The 18006-nt window shown below is 46.4% G+C and overlaps 1 protein-coding gene and 1 long non-coding RNA gene across 3 annotated transcripts; one reads left to right on the top strand and one right to left on the bottom strand.

Moving 5' to 3' along the window:
• Positions 1–1758: 1758 nt before the first annotated feature.
• Positions 1759–6189, top strand: LOC123096092 (uncharacterized). The gene is made up of 3 exons (XR_006446462.1): positions 1759–2333; positions 2455–5387; positions 5518–6189. It is a non-coding gene; the product is annotated as an uncharacterized lncRNA (long non-coding RNA).
• On the bottom strand, positions 3386–17371 carry LOC123096090 (aspartic proteinase 36). 2 transcript variants are annotated; one of them, XM_044517692.1, is made up of 12 exons: positions 17109–17371; positions 15315–15496; positions 10184–10292; positions 9853–10085; positions 9478–9734; positions 6347–8291; positions 4376–4538; positions 4188–4264; positions 4022–4106; positions 3877–3943; positions 3706–3777; positions 3386–3624 (listed from the first exon to the last, which is right to left on the bottom strand). In XM_044517692.1, exons 6-12 carry the CDS (start codon positions 6490–6492, stop codon positions 3494–3496), a joined length of 741 nt encoding a protein of 246 aa, XP_044373627.1. In that variant the 5' UTR covers positions 6493–8291; positions 9478–9734; positions 9853–10085; positions 10184–10292; positions 15315–15496; positions 17109–17371; the 3' UTR covers positions 3386–3493. The 2 variants fall into 2 exon arrangements, with proteins under 2 accessions (XP_044373627.1, XP_044373628.1); XM_044517693.1 differs by lacking the exons at positions 9853–10085; positions 10184–10292; positions 15315–15496; positions 17109–17371 and having other exon boundaries at positions 9478–9839.
• Between the last annotated feature and the right edge of the window lie 635 nt (positions 17372–18006).

Here is an 18006-nt window from a genome sequence, read left to right as displayed (position 1 = left end):
ATCATTCCAAAAAATAGCTAAACCTCCGCTTCTACCGGAGGAGTCAACAACAAAAGAATTATCAAAACATAAAGTACTATTTAAACTTTCAGTTCTTTCTCCAGTAATCTGAGTTTCAACTATTCCGAGCACTTTAGGGGCAAACTTTATCGCGAGTTCGCGCAGCTCTTGAATTGTCGAGGCATTGCCAATCCCGCGACAATTCCAGCAGAAGAGATTCATTGTGCCCGACGGTCCTCCGCCGGGGAGGCCGCTGATCTTGCATCAATGTTTTTGCCCACTGTAGGGGTCTTCTTAGTACCACTGATGTTGCTTTTCTCGTTTTGCAAAACAATCTTAGACCTCTTGGGATCTTGTTTCGGTGGTGGACTCAGAGGAACAGCACCACCACTTGTCTTGGACACAAGGGCGAGCTCCCGTCCGGTTACCGTTTGCTCAGGCACCCCAACCACTTGGTCTGAAGATCGTTTGCGATTAGCATCTCCTGTTTCCATATCAACATCATTCAACTCCTGGCTTCCAAGCTCATCAGACTCCACGCCTTTCTCTGATCCCCATCTCCAGCATGGCCATCTTGCTTCTTGGATTTCTGATTGTTTTTATGGCATCGGGTGCCCCAAGCTGTGGTCGCCGGCGCACGCAGATTTTTGAAGGTCAAAGCTGATGGCGGATGCACCCCGGCCCTGTGCTCCTTGAACTCGTGGCCCATCATACCGCAAACTTGGCACCAGTCCGGCAACCGCTCGTATTTTACTGCAAAGATTTCCCTCTCTCCTCCACGGATCAACGAGGTAGCTTTTTTCAATGGGTTACGCACATCCAGGCGCACCCTAACTCTGTAGAAGTTGCCCTCAAAGTCAAAAGATGACGGCTCCGAGTCCACGAACTCGCCCACCTTCGAGGCTAAAGCTTTCACCTTGCCATGGTAGGCTATGGGAAGGTCGATGATGCGTACCCATATCTCAAATTTAAAGAGCTCGATAGATGACGGCTTCGAGTATCCATCATAGGGAGCAATGATCACCGGATTTCCCCGGAAGTGCCACAGCCCTCCCTGGGTAACCCTCTCCCAATCTCCAAGACAGTTGAATTGCATCATTAACATATTTTCCTCCAAAGTTTTGATCTTGACCTTCCTGGCTAGATCCCACGCCGTGCGCATATTGCGGAAGAACCAATAGTTGCTGAATCCTTTGTCCATGTGAACACGAACAAGAATCATCCAACGTATGTCCTCATCGGCCGGGGCGTCAGATTCCTCGAAGATCACATCGTCCAGGTCGTCCTCCTTTAGAGCCACCTCCTTCACGAGGTCCTCCACTTTGCTTTTCCCCTTGGACCCTGATGCAGACGAGTTCTCGCGCTGCGCCATGCTTCCGATCGGCAAGTCAGATCGATGTCTCGGTCAGCCCGACAGAAGGATCCCAAAAAACCCTAACCCTACCCTGAAAAAACAGCCTCTGCCAAGGCCGGGCGGCAATCCAGGACTACCCCTTAGTCAGCCGGGCAAGGAGGACGGTAATCCGGGGAGGAGAAGGGCACAAACTTTCTCAACGTCGCCGGCGGCGACGAGAGGAACCAAAACCCTAGCGAGAGGGAAACCAGGTCGCGCGGCTAGCGAGACGCGGTGTCTAGCACCGTGCGCGCTCGTTAACTAGTGGCTCACCTAAAGAAAGGCGCCGACATATTGGGCCTTGGGCTGCAGAAAAATCACACGGGCTGAAGAGAACCCACGCACGGGCTGACCTTGGCCTGAAAGAAAAAAATAAAGCATTGACCCACGGACGCCACGCGCTGCCCTTCGCTCCAGCGCCGCCACCCCGGCCGCCGTCCTTTTCTCCTTCCCCTCCCCACCCAATCTTCCCCGGCGCCACCACCAGCCTCCTCCAAGTCCAACCTCGGCCGTGTCCGTTTTGGATCGGATCCGCGTAGGAGAACTGCTCCAATGCGGAGCATGAAGAAAACCTCGACCGGAAATCCAGCTAAATTGCATCCCAAGTTCAGAACCGTCCAATGTCGCCTCCGCCCAATTCGCCGGAAGACTGCCCAGTGTCGCCTCCGCCGACTTCGCCAGAAGACAACCCGTCGTCCGGGAAGATTCAAAGTTCTGTTTCTTTGTTGCCTTCCATGCATCGCTTCATGGTTTTGAGCATTGGTGCAGGTCACTCCTTTTCCTTGATGCGGTATCTCCAAAACCGAATTAAGAAGTGGAAGTTACTGACTGCTACTTCAGTTGACGGAGAAGGCGATGTGTTCGCAGTTGTATTCACTGTAGTGCACGACAAGAACCGTGAAAATTGGCACTGGTTTCTTCAGCAACTAAAATCTTCACGGTCAGCCTCTTGTGCTATAACATTCATATCTAAATCTAATGGAGAAAATGGACTGTGGGATGAAGTACCTTTGGTTTCCCTCACGGTCCTCATGGATACTGCGTGGACTTTCTTATTGAAGAATTTCAGATGCAACTGGACGATTCGTGGGCTGAAGAAGTAAGAGATGCCAAGGTTGTATTTTGGGAACAGTCAGTGAATCAGCTGGTCAGACTGATGATGGCTGATGCGCCGGAGCAGATCGGCGAGGCTGTGGAGAGGACGAACTACAGTCCTGCCAACACTATGCAGGCAAGTAAGCCTTCATCCTTATATTTCCTGCTCTGTGTTATACTGTTATAGGTCGTCGAATTCATCAAGAAAGCCCCAAAAATTGGCTTATGTCTGATGTGTATAACAAAAATTAACTGTGCAGTTCTGTAAGTCTACCATCAATAATATTCTTAGCTGGAACAGTTCGTTGAATCCAGCAAGAAGGCTCCACAAAGCATCTTATGTCTGATGTATAACAAAAAAGGCTAATTAGTTTTTTAGGTCTATCAGCAATAACATTCTTAGCCGGATTATGGGCTGAAGGTAGGGAAGGAGATATGATCTGCATCGCCTTAGGCGATAACACAAAATCCCTGCAATAGGCTACCATCCCTGCATCATCAACTCAAGCACCGGATGAGTACACTTTCATGCCTGCTCGCTTTCATCCCTGCAATAGGCTGTACATATTTTTTTTCATGTTACCTTATCTAATAGTATTAGTAATTGCAGTATTACCCAATGAGATTAGTTGATTTTTCTCATAGAGTGGATTTGGATGTGGTGTGTTGTTTCTTCAAAATACATGCTAAATCTCATATTATCTTCAACGTATATCTAACCTTCTGCCTCTGAGCATTAGGCGAAGGCATGATGCTTAGCTTCTGAATATTCTATACGTTTGAAATTTTAGCATACACAATCTTCCTAGATCTCTTGACTCAATGTCAGTACCCTGTATAATGGTTCCTCAGTAAATCCTTTGGTCAGAAGTTACAACTGTAGAATCAGTGTAGGTCGATTTTGCACACATAATAAGTACACACATAATCAAATCAGTGTAGGTCGATTTCGCAATGTATAGCACTAGGTAGTTACATTGGACCAAACAACCAGAACTCGAACAACTAGGTGAGCAGAGTGATATATATGACAACTACGAGCACAACTGTAAAAGTTGTCGTGATACTGTGCAACGACTGCCCAGAGTTAGTGTATTTCTTCCCACGCGCAGTAGTGACATTGATAGGCTGAGAACCTGAAAGAGATTTGGAGTTATTGATTATCAAGTGGTTAAAACAACTAAAGGTTAAAGTAGAAGGACAAGACTTTAGCTTACAATCATAGTTCATCCAGCCCAGGCGCTTCTTCTCCAAATCATGGACAAGAATCTTGTCTACGAGCACGATATCTGCGTAAATAATCCAATTGTTAAAAGAAAAGACAATATTCAGTCATGCATTATTGTTGTTGAGAATGCTGAAAAACATAGTTTCGCGGATTTTTGTACCTCCAAGTAAAGTGACTTGTCTCCCCGTGTTCCTAAGCCAGCCAATGCAATACACTGAAGGCTTAACCTGTAAATGGAGGTCTAGAACAGTTAACCATCTACGAGACAGTAAAGTAATTCAATGTTGGAAGACTCTATTACATACATAATACATGTAGTTGTGAGGATACAGAAACATTTTGGCACCGCCCACAAAGTCTAGTTCCACGGACGGGAAAGCAGAGTCAATACTGCAATATGCACAAACAATGAAGGTGTAAGTTATTTTGATAGATGTTGTTAACTTTGTTTCCATAATGAAAGGAAAATACCTGGTGGAAGTGGAAAAACAAATTTCGCCATTTTCCCTGGTGAACGGAAGTGCAGACGGAGGGGTTGCAGCCCTTATCTGTGGACAGAAATCATAAGACTTTTTTTTTCTTGCATCTAAAGTAAATTAGGTAGATCATGTGTTGCTTGTTGTAGCTAACAAAAAGATGAATATATCATGTGATCTTACAGCGTTAATAAACGGATCATATGCTCCATCTGCGAGAAATGCGAGCGTTGTTCCCGAATCTACGAAGGTAAAATTACTGGGTGAGGGTCCAAACACGGAGCTGTCAATGGGGAGTGTCTGCCCATTTACAGCTATGCTCTGTAGATTCACTTGGTAATATTGCCTGCATTTCATCAAGATAGTTAGGACGGTGCACTTGAGACAGAGTATAGTAGTTTCCATGGAAATTTAGATAAATTAACATTATTCTACGAGTTAATTTAAATATACAAGATGTCTTAGCTGGGACAGGAAAGCGTTGATAGTAAGACGACATTCTTGATACCCCAAACTCTCTAAAGGGGATGTGAGCCTACTGCTATGACTGCTATACACTCCGCCTCACCATTTTCTGGGCAGCTTTAGTTAGTGCTCTACGAAATTGCAAATATACGAGTTTAAGGATGTAGTTGTTGCACTAGAAAATCAACATTAAGCTGATAACTTTGACAACACACTAGACATAAGCACTCATATACTACATCTCTGAAGCATATGATGAACAGAAATACTAATCAATTCTAACTAGAACCAAAATAGCACGACAAAAATTACATGTTGAGTTTTTGTGCAGAAGGTAATAAAGCCTGGAAAATAGTAGCAGCATCTAAAGTTGAATGGACTGGAGTGGTAGACCATTTTTCATTTAGGTCATTTGAATCTTTCCATATAGAATGTGTTATCTGTTTTGTTTTGTACCTGCCTAACAAACCAGACAACAATAACTCTCTGCAAAAAACAAAAAAAACAAAAAAAAAACAGATCATATTCCATTTAGTTGTTTGACAATGCAAATTACTTCTACTTGCTTATTATTATAATGCTTAAGCATCCTTCTTCGTTTCTTTGCTAGCTCTAATGTTCCAAGTCTGCCTTTTGGGCTTCCACCTTAAAGTTGCCAGCTATTGAACCGTGAGGGAAGCTGGACATTCTAGTGCTTTTGGCAGTTTTAAGGGTGTTAATATTCTTCAAGGTTGGTGGTGTCGTCTATCTAGATATAATGCTAATTATGTCCGCCAGATTTCCCGGGCAAAGTCTTCCAGCGTAAATTAGATTGACTCCTTCATGCTCAACCCTTCTTGCATTCTGCCTTTTGTTTTCAGCCAGTGATTCTCTAATTAGCACGCTACAGAAGGACTGCTGAATGCGCTTATGAATGATGCAGAGAAAACTAAACTCTGAGAATCGAGGGCTTGGACAGACTTGAAGCCTTCTACTATTCCAGTTGGCACTGTCTATCATTAAGCAGTTAACTTCTGCTTTATTTTACACCTATATATTGTCAATTTATCCGGAAACCTGGGATCAAACAATGAAATTGGCTTTGCAACGAAGGACAAATCTGTCTTTTGGGTTTCTACATCGACCAAGTCCAAGCACAGGGGAAAAAAATCTGAAAACTGCGGCATTCCATGAATAGGTTATGTTCATAGCATTCGCTCCACGGTCTCCACATGTATGCCTTGCTACCTGGGATCGAGCCTGGGTGTGTGTGCCATGGCAGGGTACTCTATAGCTATACAATTGGTGCTTGCGATGAAAAATAGCTGCAGGTGTACACACAAACTGCGAATAATACTGCGATAAATGGCAACGACGAGACTGAAGATACGGTGGTGTCTGTTATTACATTTGTTCAAACACAACTACTTAATGTTTGCTCAGTCAATGATTCATTATGTGTTGTACAATGTGGCGAAGCATGCATGTTTGTTCTACAGTAGTTCCCTTCGGGTTCTACGGGTTCAGCCCTTTTATAACTATTGGTTCCTGAGTTTCACTGCAAAACCTAATGTGTTTACCATCTGTACCACCACGGAAAAAATCAATCGGGATCTCGATAAGCTAAGGTGTTTTGCACCACCGATCAGGGCAAGTTTGGCGGTTGATAAATGATGGGAAAAGTACAAAACAAAATGATAGAAGACTTACGGCGATGGCAAAAGGGGTGTGTAGGTCAAGCCAGGCTCGAGGGCTTCACCAAAGGCAAGAATTCCGCCACCAGTTGGACTATGCATGCAGAGAGTGAATACGTTGCCAGAGAGTCCAAGGGAGTATAGCTGTGAAATAAACGACATCCCAAAAGGCGACAAGCCAAAAATTCCGTCGAATACACCACGTGTCAGTTGCCCAGACCACGAAGTAGTACACCTATTGTGGGAAGATTAATAAAGGGATTAATAAATTGATGGTACAGAATAGAACATGGAGTAATGATATTAGAGGCTCCTGCAAAAATAAATAAATAAGGAAAAAATATACTTTTCGTCTCTCAACTGTTTTGAAAGTATAGGAATGGTCCCTCGACTCTAAAACCGCTAAATCTTAGTTCCCGCTGTCGAAATGGTTTTGACCAAAACCGGACACGTCATACAGCTTTGACCGCCATATCAGAGTGTAAGTATGTGGGTCCCACTTGTTTGTTATAGGAAGAAATAAAACGATAGCTAAAAATTGTTACTGTTGGTTGCCAGGTTCGAACCTGGGACCTGCAGAATACGGCATGTGGTATAGCTTCCTTATTTATACGACGACATATATCCACTGCGATTCCTTTCTACAGTTTCAATTATGAACAGAAAAAAATGCTATATTTGAGTAAAAACAATGGAAAAAATACACAACGTGGCATAGCTGATTTTTTTCAGTATTACCAATTCGAAAGAAAAAATAAATCGTTTTTGAACAAATAGTTTTTTTTGCGGGGAACAAATAAGTTAACTTTGAACTTTTTAAATATATGGATATGTATAAATCAGTCTGTACGTCTTTGCATACACAATGTATGTCAGATAAAGTGGTTAGCTTGTGCGCAGGCGTACTGGAAGTCCCAGTTTTGAACCCAGAAACGCCCATTTTATTTTAAGCATAATTTCTTTGTCTCCCATGCTGATAACTGGGACCGCATATTTGTACTCTGACATGGCGGTCAAACCTGGATGATATCAGCGGGAAACCTTCAATAGTGGTTTTGGCAGATGCTAGGCGTAAGCCGGATGATAACAACAACTTATCAGCCGCCTTGCTAATCGTCCGATCATGCACATCATAACCGTTCGCTTGGTGTCTCGCGGATTGCACTTCCAGTCAGCATTTTCCCTCTCGCGCAACACAAGAGTCAGGCACCATCATGCATCGCCCATGGTAGCGCTCCAAGCACATCTCCCAGCTAGGCAGTAGCGGCTGGGACACCACCGGAGCTGCGATGCAACGGCTGTCGGAGTTGTGATACAGCGAGCGTCGACGCCGCCGGAGCTGCGATGCAGCGGCCATCGACGCCGCCGGAGCTGTGATGCAGCGGGCACCGGAGCTGCGATGCAGCAGCCGTCGACGCCGTCGGAACTGCAATGCAGCGGCCATGACGCCGCCGGAGCTGCGATGCAGCGGCCGTCGGAGCTGCACTGCTGAGCTGCGATGCAGCGGCCGTCAACGCCGTCTGACCTGCAGTGCAGAGGCCACGACGCTGCCGGAGCTACCATGCAGCGGCCGTCGGAGCTGCGATGCAGCTGTCGTCGACGCCGCCGGACCTGCAGTGCAGCGGCCACGAGGCCGCCGGAGCTGCGATGCAGCGACCGCCGGAGTTGCGATGCAGAGGGTGTCAATGCTGGGTTTGCGGCAGCTTGATTCGGCACGCTCGTCGGCACCTCGGGGCTGTTGGAACTTGGAACACAAGGGCGTCACTAGTGGTCGTTGTCTGCCCCATGGAGCAGCTCATGCGGGGTAGCAGCAGCCTAGCCACTACCTAGCAGTAATCACTTAAGACTGCCATGATATCCTTATTCAGACTTTTCTCAGCAATTGTACGTGTATCCGTCTTGTTGAAAACTGTTTTGAGAATAATCCATCAGTAGAGTCTTCATCATCCATCATTGAGGCTCTGCGAGGAGAAAACACAAACCACAACAAAAATAAAAACGTTGTAGTAACTATGCAACAAGAGTAGTAGACCAACTAGATAGAAAACACACTATCTCTACAATGCCACTACTTGCTGAAACACAAATTGCTAGATAAAAAACCATCACCTCTACCTCTGCATATTACCAACAAAACAAATAAAACACATCACCCCTGGATATAAACCCCCACCTCTACATTTGCATATTACCGATAAAACAAAAGAACACATCATCCCTGGATATAATACCCTACTGCATGTATGTCATCGATTAGCCACTGCCCACTGATAACAAAAAAATAAGAAAAAACACACTGTCTAGCAGCAAACATGCAAAGAGGTAAACCTGTTGATGAAACAAAGTTACTAATGAATCGTTATCACATTATGTAGCACACCATGCATGTAGTCGCAAGCCTCATTTTTTGACAAAAGGGGTCCTAGAAAAATGAACAAAAAAACACTAGAGTCTGTGTTGCACTGAAACACCACCACTCTCACTTGCGTAGAATCAAGTCCATGACTAGAAAACAGAAAACAAAAAGCACATCCCAGTCTAGACAACAAAACATTCCTGCTGTTGTGTGCAAACTGCAAATCGCTGCTCTGAAATGAACACAAAACAACTAGAGTCTATGCTACATATGAAGCACCACTCCCAGTTGCGTAGAATCAAGCCCACTACTAGAAAAAAGAGAACAAAAAGGTACATCCCAGTGTGGACAACAAACATTCCTGCTGCTGCTTACAATTAGTGCTCTGAAAATTAAATAAAGAACACTAGATTCTGTGCTACAAATGAAGCAGCACTCTCAGTCTGAACTCTGAAGAACATTCCTGTTGTTGTGAAACAGCAGATCAAATCACCTCTCACAGTAGATTTGCTGCGTTGGCTGTGGATTCGCTAATGTAAAACAAAGCAAATTCGTCACACACACGATCTATCCAGCAACCACCCCCTGACCTTATCGTCCCTGACCTAAAGGCTCCCAACGAGCCCCTCCGCCCCACAATTATCTCGCTGTCAAGTCCCCTCCGCCCCTAGAGCGCCGGTCCTCGATCTCCCACATGCGTACCACTGTGAATTTGGAGGGGGGCGTTGGGAGCCTTTATCCTGTACTGAGACCTATCATTTCGGTTCGATTTGGGGGCGGGTGTGGAATACCTGTGCGGCGGAGCGTCGTCGTCGATGCTGTCAGTTGTCGCCGTGCGCGCCTCCACTTCCCGTCGCCGTCGCTTCGCCGCTCCGGATGCCGTCGCGTCGCCTCTCGCGTCAGCTGCTGCCTGGGTAGCGCCCGGATCTGAGTCCTCTACTTCGCTATCCGCGAGACACCACGCGATTGGAACAAACCCGTGTTGCCAGCGAGAGTATCCAGGCGGGCACGTGAGAGAATCCAGCGCCGCACGATCAAACCCGATGGTCTAAATAAAGAGTTCTCCCTTTTCAATTGAAGAACTATTTCTATACTCTCGAGAAAGTTGAGGGACGGAAAATATACCCATCCCAATAAATAATGACATTGAGGATAAGAAAGCATACCCGAAGACAATGCGTGCAGGAGTAGAAGGGCCGTTCAGGTGCACTAAATCAGATATATAATAGCCGACGGCGCTCGAAGCTGTGGCACCATCCCCATTGCCATACCCGAGATCATAAGCGCACCTATTATTGGAGGTGTTGCACTGTGCATTCCTCGCATTCTCCAGACTCTGGCACCGCTGATCTGAGCAACCGAGTACCGATGTTGACGGTGAAGGGTAAAAAACTCGTGTCTGTAAAACAAATGAAAAATTGTTAGTGATTTGATTGATTGGATAGAAAAGAATATTTCTCCAGAAAAAAATGTTCTGCGTGGGAGAGAATGGCATACAGGAAGTCGCGCTGTGTCACAACCAATCCACGGTAGGCTACTTCCCGTGTCGATGAGAACGTCAAAGCTCTGTGGTGGGTTCCCAAGCATCACGCGAGTCAAATATGGCCTGCAAATCCAAACATAAGTTGCAGAGTTAATTAATTTAAGTACATGCTGATATATTGCCAATTTCATTGCAAATGAAGTTGGGACCCTAAGTTCCTTCAGTCAATAATAATAAGGCCACTGCTACGCGTAAGTCGGATGATGGACTAGATTTGTAAACCGCCTTAGTAACCGTTCGATGCAAGTCAATACGTCCGTCCGATCTGTGACAGTTGGAGCACCTGCACACTTCCCTCAGCAATCGCAGCCCCCATCGTCTTTCTCCTCTGTCTTACATCCTCCACACCCATCAATCCACGCAGCGCAGCGTTGATGCATAACCCACCATGGCAACTACTTCGGCGGTCTCGCAGCGCCGGCATCACCGGCGAGCGCTCCAATACAACAGCAAGTGCTGCATCGTAGCTCCGAGAGTCGGCACTGACAGCTGCGTCGCATCATCAGGAGCCGCCGCCGCTGCTCCATGGCAGCACGGAGCGCGGCAAAGCTCCATGGCAACACCGAGGAAATCCGGCGAAGTTCCATTGAAGCTCCACGGCAGCACCGCATAGCACGTCAAAGGTCCAATACAACACTGATGGGCATCCGGCGAAACTACATTGAAGCTCCATGACAGCACCGCGCGGCGACGAGGGCTTCAATGGAGCACTAGCGGCCGGCGACGAGGGCTGCATCGCAACACCGGTGGCCGGCGCCGAAAGCTTCATTACAGCAACAGCGGCCGGCGACGAGACCTTCAATGCAGCACCGACGGCCGGCGACATAGCCTACATCGCAGCACCGTTGGCTGGTGACGAAAAGCTGCACTTCAACGCAACACCGACGACCCACGGGCAAGCTCCACTGCAGCTCCATGGCAGCACTGCCGCTCAAAATAAATCTCCGATGCAGCACCGTCGACGTCCCGGCGAAGCTCCATTGCAGCCGCGGCGGAGCTCCATTGCAGCCACCGGCCGACGAAGCTCCATTGCTGCCTCGGTCGCGCTCCATTGCAGCCACCGGCGCGTGGCGTTCCGACCAAGCTCCATTGCAGCCCCGGCCGCACTCCACTGTAGCCGCGGCGGAGCTCCATTGCAGTCGGGCGCGCTCCATTGCAACGCAGCCGGCGGCGGCGGGAGCTGCGATGCAGCTTCGGTGGCGCTTCAATGCAACCGCGGCGGAGCTTCAACAACCTCCCTCCATTACGGCGGCCATGGCGGGCGCTACGACGCCACACACGGCGATGACGGCAGAAGCCGCGATGCAGCTCTGGCGGCGCTTCAACACAGCCACGGCAGAGCTTCGACAACCTCGCTCACGCTCTACTCCAGCCCTGGCGACGTGAGGATGAATCAGGCTACTCCCCTGCGGTGCTGTGTCTCCTCTGCCGTTGAACGAGAAAAGGGTGGAAAAAGGAAGCGATGGGCGGAGAAGATAAGGTTGGAGGGAGAAGATAAGGTGGGAGCGGTGGGCGGGACACGTGGTGAGCCGAGAGAGAGGTTTACGTGGGAACGGCTTGGGCCCGCTTGCTCACGCGCGACGACTTGGAACCGTACGATCTCGAGTCGATCCAATGGCTCGCGAGGCGGTTTACGGCAGCGTAAAATCAGTCGGTTTAGAACAAGCGTTTTCCTAATAATAGTACTAATTTCAACTCAAAATAATAATAATAATTTAGTACAGACATTTTTTTGAGGCAATAGTATAGATATACTATTATGATATTATTATCGCACACCAGGGTGAGGAAAAAGAAATTCCGCACCCAGGTCGGTATAAGGCCTATGTCAGTCCTGGTTCGCACCGGCGCGCCCCCAACCTAGCCCATAACTACCTTTTGTTTTAGGGTTAGCCCATAACTACTAGGCTCGCAGCCTCGTTCCGCCCCGCTCCAGCGACTTCACAAGCCCAGTTCTCTCAAGAAAAAAAAAAGCTTAACCAGACCACATCCATCTTGAGTGAAGTCTATTTTAAACCCTGAGGATGTAGAGGGCGGCGCAAATGAACCCCGACGTTCAAATCCCTGAAGTCTATACCCTGATCTCATCTATCCCGATCGTTTTTAACCTTCACACGTTTTTAGGAGTGGATTTGATGATGTGGCATTCGGAGACTGGGATTGCTGACTTTGACTAAATAAATAACGGCCACGTCAGCACTCAGCGGGGTGTTCTCTTCTTCCCCACATGCAACAGCTTGGCCTCCGCATACTGCATGATGATAACGCCTCAACCACCACAGCATCAAGCCCCGTGCATCGCTTGCCGCTGAAGTTTGAGAAGCCGAAGGCGGGGGCGGAGCCGCGGGTGTCGACATGCTCGTAGGAGTAGCCGATGGAGTGGCTCTGGTAAATGATGGAGCCCCCTGGTATGGCGTCGCCGGCTGCGTGCTATTGGCCGACGCGATCGTGCACATCAGGAGACCCTCTAGCAACGCATGTTCCATCATTATTCATTGGCGACCACGTGCCTCGGAGCGTGCACGGACAACGTGGGCCTTCTCCCGTGGACGGCGGTCGCGGGGTGTGCGCTTCTCCTACGATGATAGCTCCCGCGGTGGCGTGCGCGACGAGGTGCCCGCGGCGGCTCTTCTCGGCGGTGTGCCCGGCGAGATGAGTATGCCAAAACGCCACTGCTTGCTGCCCTGTTGATCCCGGTGTACACGGCTGCTTCATCACGCAGCCGCCACACGCTCGTCGCTCCAGGCCCAGGGCCCTCTCCGACTCGCGTGCTAGTGGGTGTGGCTCCTGCTAGCGTGCCAGTGGCGACCCAAGGCGTGGCGCCGGCGGCGATGCCAAGCACGCGGGCCGCAGCAGATGCTACACGACGTTGGCACTTCTTCGACCTCCTCTGCACACACAAGTCCTGTAAACCACATGCATTCATCACACATGACATGGGTACGTGCAAGTGGAGAACATGTTTGTTGGCCGGAGGATTTGCGCATGGGCGGGGGTGCACTCCTCACTGGGAGATGGCATAGGGAACGACTCACCCTGATCCCGGGCTTTCGCGAGCCACATAAGAATCCCCCTGTTTGGATACAGCCCAAAGGTTAAAAACGACCGGGATAGATGAGATCAGGGTATGGACTTCAGGGATTTAAATGTCGGGGTTCATTCATGCCGCCCTCTACATCTTCAGGGTTTAAAATAGACTTCACTCCATCCACCTTCGCCTCGCATCCAGCCACCACGTCGCTCCGTCGGTGGGCCATTTTTCTCCCTCGTCATTGCTCAGAGAAACAGGCTATGTTTTTTTCCTGATTTTTCACAACGGTTTGTTTTTCAAATCTAGTCGGTTTCTGATTCTATAAAATGTTCTCGGAAATTAAAAAAGTTCATGAAATCAAAAGGTGTTCACAAATTCAAAAGAGGTTCATGAAGATTCAAAAATTGTTAGCGAATTCTAAAAATATTCAAGAGATTAAAAAAATTCACAAATTCAAAAAATATTTATGAATTTAGAAAATGCTCATGGAGAATTATTATTTTCAGAGAATTCAGAAAATGTTCATGTATTCAAAAACTGACGATGAATTCAAAAATTGATCATGAATTTGAATTTTTTTTGCAAAATTCAAAATGTACGCGACTTAAAAAATAAACTACTTACGAAAAAGTGAACAATTTTAGAAATCCCGACAGAGGCAGAAAACCGAAAAATAAATAAACAGAAAATAAAACCGAGAAAACCTGTAAAGAAAACAATCGAAAAAGGAAGAAAGAAAAACCGGCCTGGAAGTTTCCAAAACCGGCTGGCTTGCGAGAGCCCGTAGCACGACTAATGGACGAGGGGGCGATACACAGCATTTGCACCCCAGCCTATCCATCCAACGAAATATTTTTGGTCCATTTAATCTTTTTGTTAGATTATTATACCTCGACGGTTCCTATGGTGCTGCCCCCTTTCCCGCATCTCTCCCCAACCTCAAGAGCTGGCTGAGTGCAGAAACAGACTAACGGGCTAGCCCAATCCCCGTGAGGTGGGTGCGTGTTTGTTGCTAACCATGCCGCCCGCGGTGAAAAATAAATGTTGTGAATCCAATAAATGCTCACGAATTCAAAAAATATTCACGAACTGAAAAAAAATCGACGATTTCAGAACAATGTTCTTGAATTCAAAAAAGTTCAGAATTTTAAAAAATGTTCATGATTTTTTAAAACATAATGGTCAGGAATTAAAAAAAAAGCTCACAAATTTGATAAAATGCGCATGAATGAGAAAAATATTTGTGCATTCGACTCAACAAATGTTCACAAATGTTAAAAAAATCGTGTTTTGAAAAAATGCTCATCAAATTCGAAAAAAATCACAAATTTGAAAATAGGTTGCGGTTTCAAAAATAATTATGAATTGATTTTTTTCGTGACTTTATTAAAGTTTTCGAATTGTAAAAATAAAATAGAAATGAAAGGGAAAGAAAAATTGAAAAAGGAATAAAAATAAGACTGACTGAAAAATGCAGAAACAGACTAACGAGCCGGCCCAATCCCAGTGGGGTGGGTGCGTGTTTTGTTGCTATCCCCCCAAAAAAAGACCTACCATGACTGATTGAGGTCAATGAGATATGGTTACGAACATATGACTAGCTCAGCACATTGTATGTTTTGAGGGATGAGATATTAGATGTAGTAAACCAGAAATATGTTTAACTCCAATTTAATTTTGTGATGTCGTGGTTCTAAAATGAGCAATCGTGTTCTTCAACTTTCAGTTTGGGCATATGGGGCTAAAATTTATTTCTTTGGCTAGTTCTTCTACTGTTTCCAGATTCAAATATCTAATTCCAAAAGAAAGGCACATGTCTCCAATACTTTTGTTTCTTGATGCGGTGCAAACATAAGGATTCTGCCCTAAATAGCGTTCTTTTTTTTTGGGAGTTTTTCAGAATTTTGTTAGAATAGTTGCACATCATCGTTCGCTTGCTAAACCTTTCAGCCTTTCGGGAAAGGGAAACTAGGTACTAGGTAGTTCTGTTGCAAGGTTCCTAGTCTTATGAACGTCCTGAATTTTTTAAACCAAAAAGGAGTATGAAAACTTACCCGTGGAACATGTACTGTACTTTCCAGTACCGTTCACAGGGAGCTCAACAACTCCTCCTCCTGGCAGTGCGTTGCGGCGCTCCAGCTTCAGAACTGTGGGCTGCGCCTCACTGGCAAGCAACAACGAGGTAATAGCCACCAAGACCAACTTCATGGTGCTCAGTCGTCCAAACTTGAGAAACCTTAAAATAATTAAACACCGATAAAAATTAGAAAACACCATATTTCACTAAGGTTAAAATTCTTGAATGCATTTTTATTTTTTAGACAACAGTAACATGCGTGAAAATTTATTGGAACAAGTCGCGTAGGAATGATATAAAATACAAAAAATAAAGTTGAGTTTGGGTCAGACTTAGTTTGATGAAGCAACAGATTTGTCCATTCTAGATTGGCTCCACTAGTACGTTTGTCAAATTGTTCAGAGATGTTTTGAATTTATTTACTCCCACATCATTATACACTTTTTTTGCGACGTCCGACATCCACTAAAGAAACAAGGGTTTGGCTTCCTTAGGGTGGGGGTTGGTGACCATGGGTGATCACGTGACGCGAGCACATCAGGTCTGTGAGAAGTTCCCTCCCTTAACTTTCGTTGTTAGGTAGGTGCAGTGAATCGAACACAAGTGACTTGGAAATATGATGCACTTGCATTGCGCTAAGCGGCTCTCCCCAAGTTGAGTGGAAAAAAAACTGAGGAGGCTTGAGTCATAAGCTTTTTTTTAACCAAGCACTGTTATAGAAATGAAAAACCACCCACTAGCAGAGGCTGGAACAACCCATAGAAGTGTAGGGGCTGTTTCAACCAGCTGGCGTACCCGTATCCATTGATTTACCTCCTCTAGAGAGTATTGAACTTTGTGACAAATAGGTTATAGTTACACTCCTTAACTCCCTATTGGATACAGACACGACGAGGCCAAATCATAACTTTTTTTGAATTTATTGGATACAGAAATGAAGATCAGATCGGGAGGCGGTGGCATCGTCTATTAATACTCGTGAACAGGATGTACGCAAGGCAAAACAAACCATTTGCTACTCAAGCAGAGGAAAACGGCCTCAGGATCCTGGACAGAAGCTACCATGGGCGAAATTTCCTGAAAATTTGACAATTTCAAGGGTGGGCAATTTTTTTGCCTTTCGCTAAAAAAATAGGTTGGTTTGAATTTCTATCGAACAAAGAACATGGATCAGTTACAATTAACATGGGTATCAGTACAGCCGCAGTAGGAAAGTTTCGTTCCGATATGTAGGTCCAGGTTCAAATCATATGGCACAAACATTTTGATTAGATTTACACCCAATAAATATATTTTTTGGAAAAAATATGACATAGCCAAGATTGGAACCTCGGTCAGCTGCTTGTTGACCAAAACGGACTAACCGTCAAGTTTGATATGTACTGTTGGGTTCAATATGTGCTACATTTCTTTTTATCTAGCTGTTCAAATTTTAAAATTATTCAAATTAGAAAAAGATGTAGTTGAGTTGTCCGAAACAAATTTCAAAGTTTCGGAATTTTCGACCTTTTGAGGGTGAGTGGAATTTTTGCCATTTCGAAAATTTAGACCTTGGTCAAGATTAGCCGATCGCAAAATTGTGCGAGGCCTGGCATGGCGACTGTAGGTAGCTAGTGGCCAACAAAGAACTGCTTGTTGGCTGGGGAATTTTCCTTTGGAAGTGAGTGATGTAATTCAAAATGATTCTAAGTCTGATCAATTAATGGCATCCCTTCTTCCCCGCAAAAAAAGTACTAATATGTTTCCACACATGATGACGTCTGGATCTCACCTGGGCATGTCGGCGACCGCGGCGGCGTGGTGGTCTTTGACAGAGTTGAGCTCGGCCTTCTCCGCATCTGGAACACCCTTCCCCATCTTGCGGCTCCGGAGCTTGGCGACCTCCGAGTCCTTGCCGGCCAGGGCCTGCGCGATCTGCGCCTGATTGAAGCTCGTCGGTGGCGAGGGCCTGGGCATGCGCGATCTGCGCCTGATTGAAGCTCGTCGGTGGTGTGGGGCGTGGGGTGGCGCGCGGCCGGCCAGAGGTCGTTGTGCTCAGCTCAGGCAACGCCGGCCGGCGCGTGTGATGGTGGTGGTATGCAGGCGTGGGGCTGGCTGATGTCTAGATACTGGGTGTGGTGGCTGCGAGTGCGCTCAGGCCAGGCTCTGTGCTAGCTACACGCGCTGGTGATTTATCCTTTCCTAGTTCCCGTAGTGCTAATTCCTGATTTTGTACTGCAGTGCAGTCCAACTCCTTTGATTTTCTTTAGTATATTGATTCTTGTAGCTTAACTGGTTGAGGGGAGTTCTAATTAGGTCATGGATTTTGCACTAAATGAAAGTTGTTGTTTACATTTTTTTTCTTTTAGTAAGTAGAGAGAGATCTCGAGTGCGCAATTCCAAGCGTGCTACAGAGTTTCTTTCGAATGGGTTTTGTTTATGTTGCTCTGTTATAGTTGCTGCCTGTGTAGGCTTTACTTCCGACAGTACAAGAGAGCTGCATGGGTGCACGTACCCCAGGACGTGACCTGCATGCATGCACCTGAAGTTCAAACGGGCCGTCCCGGCAAAAGGTGCGGCAAAATGGGCCTCCAGTAGTCAGGCCTCAAATCGACCGCTAGATTTCTCCACTTACCCTGAACAACAAAAGAAAAACATAAATTTCCCCGCCACACACGAAGTGGGGTCCA

The sequence above is a fragment of the Triticum aestivum genome, chromosome 4D (genome assembly GCF_018294505.1).
Source record: "Triticum aestivum cultivar Chinese Spring chromosome 4D, IWGSC CS RefSeq v2.1, whole genome shotgun sequence".
Taxonomy (NCBI): domain Eukaryota; kingdom Viridiplantae; phylum Streptophyta; class Magnoliopsida; order Poales; family Poaceae; genus Triticum; species Triticum aestivum.
The sequence above is the reverse complement of the archived record's forward strand: the minus strand, read 5'-3'. Positions and strand labels throughout refer to the sequence as shown.

What these genes read in the sequence shown, in the direction of transcription:
- LOC123096090 (XM_044517692.1), bottom strand. Translation starts at nt 6,492, where the DNA reads ATGTCGTTTATTTCACAGCTATACTCCCTTGGACTCTCTGGCAACGTA. An exon ending in CTCACAACTACATGTATTAT is followed by an intron (nt 3,944 to 4,021) that starts GTATGTAATAGA and finishes CTCCATTTACAG; the next exon opens with GTTAAGCCTTCAGTGTATTG. An exon ending in ACAAGTCACTTTACTTGGAG is followed by an intron (nt 3,778 to 3,876) that starts GTACAAAAATCC and finishes TTATTTACGCAG; the next exon opens with ATATCGTGCTCGTAGACAAG.